Below are 13794 nucleotides of genomic sequence, written 5' to 3' on the forward strand. Positions count from 1 at the left end.
TGAGGATGCTTTCCACAGCGCCTGTATAGAAAGTCCTGAGGATCTCTGGAGAGACCCTGAACTTCCTCAGTTGTCGTAGGTGATACAGGCGCTGCCTAGCCTTTTTGGTCTGGACCTGAATGTGGGCAGACCATGTCAGGTCTGAGGAGATGTGGACACCAAGATACTTGAAGGACTGCACCCTCTCCACTGGAGCTCCATTGATGATAATGGGCTTGTAGTCTCTGTGCTGACTCCTTCTGAAGTCCACCACCAGCTCCTTGGTCTTGCCAGTGTTCAGCTGGAGATGGTTGTCCTGGCACCATGATGCCAGATTCTTCACTTCATCCATGTAGGCCGCCTCATCGTTGTTGGAGATGGCACCCAACACCACTGTGTCGTCAGCAAACTTCACAATGGTGTTGGAGCCATGGGTGGCCACACAGTCTGAAGTGTAGAGGGAGTAGAGCAGTGGCGAGAGGACACATCCCTGAGGTGCTCCTGTGTTGATGGTGATGCTGTTAGAGACGCATCTACCCACCCTCACCACCTGAGTTCTGCCAGTGAGGAAGTCCAACATCCATGCACACAGACGGCTGTTGAGTCCCAGATCCCTGAGCTTTGTGAACAGTCTGCAGGGCACTATTGTGTTAAACGCTGAACTGTAATCAACAAACAGCATTCTCACATAGTTACCCTGTTTCTTGTCCACGTGGCTGAGGGTGGTGTGCAGGACGTGGGCGATGGCGTCCTCTGTGGATCTGTTGGGTCGGTAGGTGAACTGGAGCGGATCTGTGGTGTCTGGTATGGAGGAGGAGGAGATGGAGACAGATGTACCCTTAGGCCCCCTCCTCCATTCAGAGATGGTCTTTCGCTCCTTGACTCCACGCTCAAACCAGCGTTCCTCCCTGTCCAGGATGTTACATCCTCATCATTGAAAGAGTGTCCACTGGCCTGTAGGTGTGAATAGACTGCAGAGTCCTGGCCTGACGAGGTGGCTCTTCTGTGTTGTGCCATCTGCTTCGCCAGAGGTTGTTTGGTTTCCTCGATGTATAAATCCTGCCAATCCTCCTGCACTTAACAGTGTACACTATGTTACTCTGTTTGTGTCGGGGACCCGATCCTTGGGGTGGACCAGTTTTTGGTGCAGTGTGTTTTGGGGTTTAAAAGCCACAGAGACGCGGTGTTTAGAAAAAATGCATCTCAGCTGCTCCGATACTCCTGACACGTACGGGATCACTACAGGTTTTCTCTTAGGCAGCGGTTGTCCTTCTCTCCTGGATCGGCTGGAGCTTTCTTTAGGAGCCTTTCCAGCTTTGACAAAAGTCCAGCTGGGATAACCACATTTACTCAGGTGAGTAATTGCCTGGTCTAGGAACTGACCTCCCAGCCCATTGTTCATTCAGTGGTGCTAGTTTCAGTCATTGTGCAAATGTACTGTTTATAAGATTGATGTTGTCACTTGATGTTGATGAAATGTTTCTCCCACTGAAAACGTCCAGATGAACATAATCAACCTTTTGGTGGTATGTAGTAGGAATGTCTGTTCACAGTTTGTGAAATGTAAGAAATTTGCCTTCTAGAATAAAGTTCTCCTATCCTGCTCACTCTTGTAAACTACACTTTGAAACACTGTCTTCCCTTCGTGCCCTGAAATATGCATTCATAATGGGGTAAAAGTGACAAGGGGGGTACCTTGATAGGTGGGCCATACCACATATAAATGGTATTTTTAAGAAATGGGTTCTCTATTGTTTTTCAGCTTGTTTTGCAGTGTTTTGCAGAATAAACACTGCTCAAAAATATCAAGAAAGATAAAAAAAAAAAACCAAAAAAACCCTGCATCAGATCTCAACCTGGGGGGCGGAAGAAAAATCATGCATGATATCTAAACTGATATGGACTGGGGAAGGTGTGGAACAAAAGTGAAACAGGCTCTGTGTGGTATGGAAGAGTTGACACATGACTGAGAAATGCAGCAGAAGCTATTAAAAAGGATATATTCTTCATTTACTAAAGATAACTATTTAATATAAGTCAGGAAAGATATTGAAAATTAAAATACGTAACAGCATAACTGATGTATGGGTTAGGGTCACATGATTCAGCCCTGACTAAAGGTTTTATCAAAAAAAGTTTGAAGACTAACAGTGAGGCCATCTGTCTACTGAAAGCAGACTGGAAGCTGGGAACAGGGAACAGTGTGTGCAATGCATGCACTTACAAACCCGTAGCTAGGCCTCCCCATCACCAGGAGCTCAACAGAAAATTAGATGGTAACTTTAGTACAACCAAGCTACCATTCACAAAGAGGTCAAACCTGTGAAGACCACATAATACAGTAACAACATTTATTAATGAGGGTCTTTGTTATACAGTGGTTACAAAACATAAGATATAGTGATAGTAGTTGTTTGTACAGAGGGTGGGATCAGTAGATATTCTGACTTGTCAGTAAAGGAAAAGTCAGATTCCATTAAGTTTTCTTACACCAGGAATCAAGCTCAGGACACCAAAGTAGAATGACTACTACAATGGTTTTGGTTTGTGTGTCTTAGTTTGTCTTCAGTGTTTTGAAGGCGGAGATAGAGAGGAGACAGTGCATGACCACAGCACCAGTGTCAAAGAGCAGCAGCAGCAGCGTCACACTCCAGGAGTAGTCCTGCAGAGCACAAGAGAGACAGGCTGTACTACAATCCACAGGACTTTTAGGATTAGAAAGGGAAAAAATGAAAAGAGATTGTCACACAGTGGAAATTTGTATTTATCTTGTATATTGTTTTTATTCTGATTTTTAGTGTTTATTTATGAGTGTCGTTTTATTTGCATGGTTTTATTCTGTTTCTACTGCATGGTTTTTAGTGTTTTGTGTGACATAGTTTTTAATCCACTGTGGACTGGCTACACATGGGACAAATTAGCTGATAGGGACCACCTGCTGAGGCATGGGTGTGTCCAGAGCTGGCCTATCAGCTGTGTAAAGACCTTTTAAAAGCAGGCTAGCTGAGCACTGAAGGAGAGAGGCCCCAGACTGGAAAATTAATGCTAGATGGCCAACGTGACATGGTGACCCAGTCCTGACCTCATGGAACGGCAACAGTAGGAGACAGCGCGTGTGATTGGCAGCATTTGTGAGTAGGGTCTCTACTGTTGTTTACTGGGTGCAGCTGGGTTGGGAGAAGGTCGCCATGGCCATGAGCCACGGCCGCTTCTGGGACCATTGTTCTGGCCCCTATTTGTTATTTTACAGGACACCGACGCAAGGGGAGCTGTGGCGGTGGTCGCATGATGGATTCAGGTGCAGAACGCAAGCTGGGCTGGAATGTGATGGGCCCGTGGAAGGACAAGAAGATGGGAGGCTCTTCCGTGTCTGCCGAAGACGGGGCTGGCGTGGACTCTGCTCTAAAGCCGGAATTCCTGGCCTGCTGATGGACCCATAATGAACATGTGGCGTAATTATAGCAGGGGGGGTTTTTTAGTGAATGTAGAAAAGGGTATTTTTACGGGTTTTAGGATTGTTTTATTTAGTTTTACTAGATTGACAACATTGTATTACACACATTTTAAGGGTGTTTTTATTTGTGCTCCCTGGCCCAGTAATAAACTGTTTCTGATCAGACCTGCTTCATCTCTGTGCCCGTGGTATCTGACTCGCTTGCTCCCCCTTGTATTTTAAAGAATCTTCCTTTTTAGTAGGACATTCTGGCGCGACTGCTTTAGTGTCCCCATGTGTTACAAGATCAATGTGTCAAAATAAGTGAAAGGGCAAAAACCAAAACATAACTGATGACACTGACTGCCAGTAGTTGTGGGAGGCAAACCCTCGAGTAGTAGTCATCCGAGCATGTGACTTCTCTGTGTGAGGTGTGGAGGGTGTAGTAATACAGGCCGAAAGCAAGCAACGTCCCCAACAGACCAACCACATTGCTGCAGACACAACCTTGAAGCTGCAGAGGAGACAGTGATTTTATTAATCATGTGAGATTATGTAATATAAAAAATGTTCATTTTATCAGCAATGTAATCAGGTATTGTGACATTGTGAGACATGATAGCAGTCTTAGTCTTTTGGCATGTTTCTTATACTTTACACGTTTCAGAACAAACTAATTTTAAGATTACACAAACCAGAGTAACATCATTACTTTGAAAACTGTATTTTTGAAATGTAATGATTTTACACCACATGCAACAGGACTAAAAAAATTCCAAAACACTTTAGCTTTTTCCTCATCGAATGGGCATCATCAGGATGTTTTTTGGGAAACCTGAGTGCCTTTGTGTTCTTCTTGGTCAGCATTGGGTTTCTCCTAAGCCTATGCCCATGCATTTTTGCCCAGTCTTATAACTGAGGCAGGTGAGGCCTGCAGGTCTGTAGATGTTCTGGCTTCTTGGAGTAATTTTGCTCTCACTGTTGTTTACTGGAGTCCCAAAGCATTAGAAATGTCTTTGTAACACTTTCTAGACAAGGTGTGGGGAACTCCAGGCCTCGAGGGCCGGTGTCCTGCAGGTTGTAGATGTGTCCTTGATGATTTAAATGGCAAAATGACTTCCTAAACATGTCTTCAAGTTCTCCAGAGGCCTGGTAATGAACTAATCATGTGATTCAGGTGTGTTGACTAAGGGTGAGATCTAAAACCTCAGGACTCTGGCCCTCGAGGCCTGGAATTGCTCACCCCTGGTCTAGACCGACAGACATCGATGACTATTGTCTCAGCTGTTTCTTTAGTTTGTTGCTTGCTCTTACTTTTTGAGGTCTTTCAGGCTACGTCGCAAAAAAAGAGTGCTCAATCCCAGTTATGCCAAGGATTCTCACTCACACACACACACACACACACAGCAGTGTAGTTGCTGTTAGAAAACCCGTCTAATGTGATATTTTAGTTTTTGAGTTTGGTTTTTTTGTTCCCTTTTTTTTTCAATCTGACCTTCACATTAGCATTTTATGCCAACTCACTAGTAGTCTGCTAGGGTTCTTTTCATTGGCCATTGTGAAGGACCCCCCTGCCATAACCTGCAAGACACACAAGAAATATAACTGGAAGGTTAATGTTGCTTCAATGATAAATGATAGCAAGCAGGAGCGCACAAATCAAACAGTGTACAAGTCAAATATGAAACAGAACAAAATCCTCGAACTAAGGAATTCTTTCATTTGTTGGGGGGCGGGGGGTACACACAGCACATGGTTTAATTCAAAATCATTTAAAAAAATATTTTAAAATCAAAAGCTTTTCCATTTTGAATGATGAGAGATTCCAGTTGTTCTACAGTTTGTGGCCTCCTTTACTGTATGAACTCTTATGATGCACCATGCTTTTGGAGTACATGTAGGACAGGATTCACACAAGGCCTTCCCTGAACAAAAACAACATGCGTACTGTGTGTATATGCAGGCAATGGGCAACTTTTTAGCTCTTTTCTACTGTACTTGATCACTTAAAGCACTTGATACAACATGCCTCATTCATACAAGTACTTTTTTCTACCCAAGTGCTTCATATACAACATACACCCACTCCAAAGGACACATTGTACACTCTGTTCGTTCCCATCAGGCTGCAGGCCAAAAGACAATTTAGTCTGCAGGCTGGAGCCACGAGAAATCAAAGCACCTACTTTCCAGTTAGTAGTAGAACTGGTCTAATGTGAGGGACTAAATTGATCATTTTGAGATTAAAAGATGTTCAGTCTCATGCTCCCCCAAAAGTGCAACAATCTGATTCTTGCCATGATGAAGTCAGTTACATTATGGCAAGGACCCGATGCACACAGTGTGTGGAGGGTGTATAGGAATTTCTTTTACTTATGTATTAATCACATTATTTTATTGTATGATACCTTGGTGCCACTGGATTTTAACATGTCTCACACTCATACAGTAAGACAAGTGGTGGGGGTATAGTAAGGAAGTTGGGGGAAGCAGACAACTCCACAGGAAGTGTCTTTTGTGTCTTCGAGGACTCTGGGAGGTAGCAAGGGAGTGTGAAACAGCTGTGTACTGCCTTTTGTTCCTGGAGAAGGTATTTAACTGAGAGCCATGCTAGGCTCAGGGAGACTCTGCTGACCGTCTGCCCCGCGATCATGCAGGCTCTCCACAAGCTTGGGTTTCTGTTTTCTTTTGTGTTTTGATTAAAGAATGTTAGCTACCGCTCACCGCTCGTCTGCAGGCTTTATTTGAATGGAAAACTTCCACAACAAAAGTGAGAGTCCATTTATTCCTATTAGCCACAATGACAACAACCACAGTAATAATTATGATTTTATACTGCGGTGACTTTTCAGTCGAGGTGAACTCAGTCCTCCTTCTCTGGCCTCTCTCACAGACAGTTTTGGGCTAATGTAGACAACAGGGCCGTCGACCCAAAACGGCCCCCAGGCTTCTGTTCGAGGCATCCATCTACACAGCAAATTCAAAAGTGTTAAATGTTTTGGTGTTAGTAGTCTTCTTGCAAAAGTAGAGTTAATTTTACTCTAAGTAGAGTCACATTCTTTTAATGTAACTCTGAGGTGTAAAATGATAGTAGTTAAAATCGAGTGTTAAAAATGAGTGTTTCTATGTTAAATCTGGAGGTGTTACATTGGAAACATTAACTCTTGACCTCTTAACTCTGAACTCCTACAGGGGCTATGACACCAATAGAGTAAATTCACAGACTCCGCCCCCAGCACCATAGGCTCCAATCGAAGCTGAAGTGAAGCCGTTTCAGAACATTTTGCTCTACATATTTGAGTTGTTTGCCATGCTTGGTAAGTCATTTTTTCAAAGATTGTTTCAATTATTATTATTAGCTTTTACTTCTGTGGCTCTTTGGAGTTGAGACAAAGCTGTGTGAAAGGCATTAGCCATGTTGCTCGCTGATAGCATAATATTCTGTTTTAGCTAGCTGAAAGGTAGTGTTGAAAAAAAGCCTTGAAAAAAAGCTTGCATGTGAATTTTCAGTCAAACTTTTGGTCAAATACACCTAAAACAATGTCTAGAATGTGAAATGTTGGTATAATGGTGCTACTTGAAGCCTGAAAATGATCTCCCATAAAAAACGAGCAAACAGCAGTAGCAGACGTCCTGACTGGGGTCTACGTTAGCATTTAGATCCCTCCAGAGTTTTGTGCACACGGTTTAGGTAAAAATGAAAAAGGTTGAGGTTTTACATTTAGTTCAGTATTACCTGTTGCCTGTGTCCTTGTCTTTTGGGAAAATACTTTACACAAGTAATGGCTCAAAAAGGATTCCTTTTTTTTTACTGTGCTGCAATTGATTACTGGATTATTTGTGCCATTAATTAGTGTCAACTAATTTTTATTCAATCTCCACATAGGATATGCTTGTGAAGATGGAATATGGGGGAGAGCAGAAGTGCGTTGAAGTTCCACAAAGGGATGAATGAAGGACATGCATATTGTATTGAAGAAATAAGTGATGAGAATGCTGTTATTTGCATTTACCAGCTCACCTATGTCAGACCTTTTGATAAACAAAATTCTAATGAAAGTGAGAACATGTACACTGTTACATCTTTCAGAAAATGTTTTGAAATTGTGGTGCACAGTTCAGAATAAATGTTTTTCAAAAACCATTGCGTCTTTTTAGTAAATGTTTATTTCCAAAGGAATTTCTAGAAGTTCAGAACAGTAAAATTCCCGCTTTTTAGAATTAATTAGAAGATAACTCTTACGTAGTTAAACTAAAATACTCTTTGAGAGTTAATATATAAACTCTTAACACCTAGTTAGCATTAGTAAGTGTTAAATTATCAACTCCAGACAGATTTGGTGTTTAACACTAAATCAGAGTTAACGTACCAACTCTCCAAAAAGAGTTAAATTAACACTCTCTGGTGTGGACCCATATAGACACTTAATAGTGTTGAAATCAAATCTGACAGTGTTAATTTGGACATGCTGGATTTGCTGTGTACAGATTAAAACTGGCCAGAGGGGCCGATGGCGCGATATGGCAGCCTCTCTTCTGTCAGTCTGCCCCAGGGCAGCTGTGGCTACATGTAGCTGCCTCCACCAGTGTGTGAATGTGAGAGTGAATGAATAGTGGTATTGTAAAGCGCTTTGAGGGGTCCTGAAAAGCGCTATATAAATGCAATCCATTATTATTATTATTATTAAAAGGGAAGGAAAAGTAAGGGTGTGGAGTAGGGGTTCCCCACAGGGAACTGGTCAAATGCCGTGTGGGATCTGTCACAAAGTGGAAATTTGTGTTTATTTTATGGTTTATGTTGTTTTGATCATACTTGTTTTATCCTGATATTTATATTGCAGTCCCAACAGCAAGAAGAGTCAGAGTTAGAAGCGCCTTGAGGCGACTTTTGTTGTGATTTGGCGCTATATAAATAAAATTGAATTGAATTGAATTGAATTAATCAACAGCAGGCCTACCAGCCTTAGTGGCTACACATCCACTGACCTGGATCTGTGGCATCTTTGTGAGTGAGATCAGATAGGTTGCTGGTCAGCACCACGAAACTAAGCATGAACTAGCAGTAGTTGCCAGTCAGACCCAAAAACTGCTTCACCTCTTTTTTGGTTCTGGGACGATGGCTGTAGTTTTGTCTGTCTGCAGGCGCACCTGCCTGCCTCCCAGGTGATGGCCCAGATAGTGTGCCGCCCTCCATCAATGTGCTCACTTCTTTTTGGGTTGGCTATGAGCCCTCCTGCCTCAGGGACTCCCGGATACAGTAGCCCTTGGTCAAATCCAGCGTTGTGAAAAAACAAGCAGTGCCTAACTGGACCAGTAGCTTGTCAAACTGGGGCATGGAATAAACATCAACCTGACAGCTTGTGGTATTCCACACAGAGCCATAAAGACCCATTTCTCTTCACCACAAGTACTATGGGGCAACACCAGGAACTACAGGGCTCTATCACTCCCACCTCCAGCATAGAAGCCACCTCCTTCTGATAAATTTGTCTTACATGTTCAGGTAACCAATAGGTGCATGACTGCACCGCCACGCCAGAGCACATTTCAACAGTGCTCTATGAGTGTAGTACAACCAGGCAGGGGGAGAACACATCTGCAAAATGCTGTTGCAGTACAGCAACATCTGCTATGTGGGCCTGTGTGAGATGGTCATCACAATGGAGGAAGACAGGAATGGTTGAATCTGGCACCTCTGACTAACTCATCTTTCCTTCACCAGTCTCATCTGAGAAGCTGTTCCAGCCTCTCTATACGCTTTGACTTAGTGGTATATCTGCGTGTCCCTGTCCGATCGCACTACTTATTAGTCAAGATCACCCAATCGCCATGTGACCACAAAGGGTCCTTGCCACTTAGCAAGGATCCTTGAGCTAGAAGAAAGAAGCAATACAATCAAAAACTGTCTGAGCCTAGCCCCTCTGTTGTGCAAGCTCTGCTGACGTTCCTGGGCCTGAAGCTAATTTTCCCGGGACAATCTCCCATATGGGTGTAGCTTTGCTCTCAGGTTCTGAACGTACGCCCTAGAGCAGGACATCTACACATTGGAAGGTTGGTGGTTCAATGCTTGGCTCCTCCAGTCTGAGTGTCAAGATCCTGGGCAAGATACTAACTCAAAGTTGTTCTCTGAAGCATCCATCAGAGTGTGAATGTGTGTGAATGTTACGTTATGGCTGCAAATTGGTGGAGGAATCATGAAGTACATACCACAATTCCTAAGACTAGTGGCAGTATGAAGAGTTTTGGAAGACTTTGGTCAATGTAAGCAAACGGGGCAGAGAACAGCACCTGGAACAGCCCCAACAGGATGGTGAGCACCTGTGCAAAAGACAACCACTGAATAATATATATGAAGTTACAAGTGAGCTTCAGTCAAGCAGCTTAGTTGTGTCTAAATCTCACCGCAACACTTTCAGGGTCAAACCAGGCAAAGAGGCGACGTAACCTTGCTCCCTCAGAAGCCATGTCACTGCAAGACAGGAAACAGTATATCAAACTGCAGTATGGATAGTATATCCACACAAATGTGGACACAGGCACAGGCAGGTGAGAATCAGTTCTCAAACAGTTCAGAAATAACAATGAGACTAGGAGCTTCACTAAGTGCTACTGGTAGACTAACCTAAACATCACACCAGTGTAAGAGTTGGTGGATGACTGGATGTAGTGTAAAGCGCTTCTCAAATATGAAACAATAAAACTAGTGTAACAGTATGATTAAGGTTAACATAAATATGATAAACTGTTATAAACACATGCACCTGAAATCTTTACAAAACATTAAAAAGAAACTCTTCCACTGTGAAAAGGAAATCCTCGGATACACGGGAGTAAACAGGATACCACTTCATTTGCAGACAAAGTCTTTAACCTGCACACTTACCTGGCACTCAGTATGCTATACAGAGACATCTGCATGCTGTCTTATGCTTATATGAAGATCAGAACTATGATGAGTCGTTAATTGCCAAATTTGTAAAGTCTACTAATCACAAAGTGGGGTCCGTCTACAAGACGTGGGGCACAATCTGGAGGCCAAATGGAGAACAATAGGAACACGCTATGATGTTGCCAAACGTTCAGTTGTTAGTGTACTTTTGCTGTTCTGGGATTTATTCTTCCCGATTTCTCTTTTCTGCTAGAAAAACAAACAAACAAAAAAATCAGTTCTGTTCTGGTCAGAACTCAAAGTCAGATTTATTCTTAATCCCACTAAAAACATAAACCAAGTACGGCTAAAAAATAAAAAATAAAAACATACCCAACCGGACGATAAAGCAGATTAAAAAAGAAAAAGGCTATGCACAGACCCACATACGTATGTGTGTGTATGTGCTGTTTGTTTGGAAAGGCTCTCATGCATCGGGGAACAGAGAACACAATGAGATAGGGAAAGATAAAGTAACTGCGTGTTAGTTCATTAAAACCACATGTCAGAATCCTCTTGGGAAGAACAGGAATGCTGCAGGACAAGAAACAGATGGTGGTGAGAAGAAGGAGAAGAGGGAAGGAAAAAGAGGAAAAGGCATGAAGAGGAAAAACAGATTGACAGGCAGGTTAATAAAATACTCTTACAACAATGTTTTCTGCTTCACTACACTGCAAACATTCACTCCTTTGTTCATGTGATGTATTCTTACCAACGTGGGGATCCCATATATACACAGGTTTAGAAGACAGTACAGTTTTGCATCCCAAAGAAGCAGAACTTTGAGAAAATGGGATTCCAGTTTTACATTTAGTAGAAGTAGTTTTATTCTTTGTATAGTATTAATATTGAAAAATCGTGAACAAAAGCACAGCCTGCAGTGTGAGAGCGAAGTGCTCTAATAGGGTGATATGGTACTACAAGGTCATTAAGATCAGATGGGGCCTGATTATTTAAGACCTTGTATGTGAGGAGCAGGATTTTGAATTCTGGATTTAACAGGAAGCCAATGAAGGATAAATCTGCTCTCTTTCTAGTCCCTGTCAGGACTCTTGCTGCAGCATTTTGGATTAACTGAAGGCTTTTCAGGGAGTTTTTAGGACATCCTGATAATAATGAATTACAGTCGTCCAGCCTGGAAGTAATAAATGCATGAACTAGTTTTACAGCGTCACTCTGAGACAGGATATTTCTAACTTTAGAGATGTTGGACCTCGATCTTAAAATACAGTGAGACACCTCGATCACTGAGAACAGCATTTCCCGTGTGGATGCAATGTTTTTAAACAGATGTGTATTGATTTTCTTTTCACTTCATCTACACAATCGTTCCACACTCTGACACCTGCGACTGTGATGCTCTGACATTTCACATTAGTCCTTACTGCCGGTGTGCTGAACATGATGATTTGGTGATATTTGGAACAAGTTCTGAATGTTGTGGGATAAAGAGTGCGTGAAAGGGTGTTCTAATGTAAGCATTTAATGTGATAAAAAAGTGTATTGGATGGTTCTTTATTCTCTGTTATTCATGTATATGTGGAGTCCAGTGACTGACAATGTGTATTACAGTTCAGACGATGGAGATAGGGTACAGACAAGTGGAAAATATAGTGAATATGGGCAGCTACAGACAGAGCACATACAAAGCTCTGTCAAGCATACTGCTTAAAGTTTCTAGTGTTCTTGGTGTTCTTGGTCTATGTGAGTTTTGTAGACTTTGACTGTGGAACCTCACGATGTTCATCCTTCAGACCAGATTGGATGTGAGTGTCCATCTTTAGATAACATATACTTTAATCTACTAAAGCTCCAAAACTGTGGAGCAGCAAACCACCCACTCCTCACACCTTAAACAGGTTTAAACACTGTCTCAGTGCCTGGGCACATGTGTGTCATGTTTAACTTTACACACGCTGCTTTTCCTCTGTAAACCACTTTGTGACTGTTTTATTTTACTTTTGTTTTTTAAATCCTTAAACTCGCTATATAAATAAATTTAAACTTTTTCATTTACAAACATTTTACCATACACTTCTATACAACCAGATCTATATACCAGCCAGAGGAGTGGGCCCCCTGTTGGTCATTGGAAAGAAGAACTGATTTAATGAAACGTGTGTAACATCAAATCTAGGACAGCACTGATGGAGCTGCCATCTTGTCGTATTTGCTGCCATTGACTGAATCCTGATTTGGACCCTTTCCAAGAATCTTCTTCTTCTGTGGGGATTCCACGTTGTCTGCTCTTGAATACAGTCTGTGGTGTTGGCCACTACTTCTACTACTTCCGGTTGCGCCGTAAGATAGCTGCACCGACGAGAGCTCCCAGTCATCTCCGCAAAAATGTTATTATTTATTTTGTACTGCTTTCAAATTCTGTGCGCACAGCGCGATCATACACTCGGTATGACAGACAAACGCTTCTGCAGCGACGTTCGTCAGCCAGTTCGGACTTTACAGCGGGTTTCGACTCCGTGGACGCTCTGCTGCCTGGGATCCTTTGTTTACTCGCGTGACGTCGAGGGAAAACAAAGAGGGGGAAACGCGCCGGAGTTTTGTGCCGAACGCGACAGAGAAACCGCAAGCCACCTCTGCCCAGCATCCTGCTCGCGAATCTCCAGTCTCTGGACAACAAACTTGACGAGCTGCGTGCACGGATTAAACACCAACAAGACATCAGGAACTGCTGCGTTCTGGCCTTCACAGAGACATGGCTGGAGCCCAGCGTCCCCGACTGCACCATCACGCCGGATGGATTCACTGTTTACCGGGGAGACCGAACGAAGGACTCAGGCAAGAAAAGGGGAGGAGGGGTGTGCTTTATGGTTAACTCTGTGTGGGCTAGAGATGTGTGTATCTTAAAAACTTACTGCTCTCAGAGCCTCGAGCTGCTGACCATTAAAGTCAGGCCTTTTTACCTCCCGAGGGAGTTCAGCTCAGTTCTCCTCTCAGCTGTTTACATTCCCCCACACGCTGATAAAGCTACGGCTATGGACGAACTGTACGACATCATTACTGGACTTGAGAACAAAAATCCAGAAGCTGCCTTTATTGTGCTGGGAGACTTCAACAGATCCAACATGAAGAAGGTTCTCCCCAAATACTATCAGCACATCTCCTTCCTCACAAGAGGTGATCAAACACTGGACCACTGTTACACTCCATTGAAAGAGTGCTACAAACACCTCCCCCGCCCAGCGTTTGGTAAGGCAGACCATTGTTCCTGCTGCTGCTGCCTGCATACAGACAAAGACTGAAACAGGAAAAACCAGCTTCCAGGGTCATCTACAAACGGGACAGTGAGGCTGAGGAGGTCTGCTTTGACACAACTGACTGGCAGATATTTGTGGATGCAGCTGATGGCAACATCAATGAACTCACAGACTCTGTCATTGGATATATTGGAAAGTGCATGGATGATACCATCACAAAAACCACTGTCCGCATATAT

General features: G+C 43.0%; 1 protein-coding gene across 4 annotated transcripts in view; it reads right to left on the bottom strand.

Annotated features, from left to right (window-relative positions):
- Window positions 1-2316: 2316 nt before the first annotated feature.
- The window catches only part of LOC146386304 (uncharacterized), a 48870-nt gene continuing 37392 nt past the window's right edge, over window positions 2317-13794 (bottom strand). For 2 of the 4 annotated variants that reach the window (XM_084932408.1, XM_084932407.1), the window contains 5 exons: window positions 9815-9881; window positions 9620-9700; window positions 4937-4993; window positions 3777-3926; window positions 2317-2641 (listed from right to left, as the gene is read on the bottom strand). In XM_084932408.1, coding sequence (XP_084788534.1) covers window positions 2534-2641; window positions 3777-3926; window positions 4937-4993; window positions 9620-9700; window positions 9815-9877 — 459 coding nt within the window. In that variant the 5' untranslated portion in view covers window positions 9878-9881 and the 3' untranslated portion in view covers window positions 2317-2533. Of the gene's footprint in view, window positions 2642-3776; window positions 3927-4936; window positions 4994-9619; window positions 9731-9814; window positions 9882-13794 lie in introns of all 4 variants that reach the window. The other 2 variants (XM_084932406.1, XM_084932404.1) reach the window with 1 other exon arrangement.

Source organism: Perissodus microlepis, chromosome 6 (assembly GCF_051167445.1).
Source record: "Perissodus microlepis isolate ML-2025 ecotype Zambia chromosome 6, ASM5116744v1, whole genome shotgun sequence".
NCBI classification, from domain to species: domain Eukaryota; kingdom Metazoa; phylum Chordata; class Actinopteri; order Cichliformes; family Cichlidae; genus Perissodus; species Perissodus microlepis.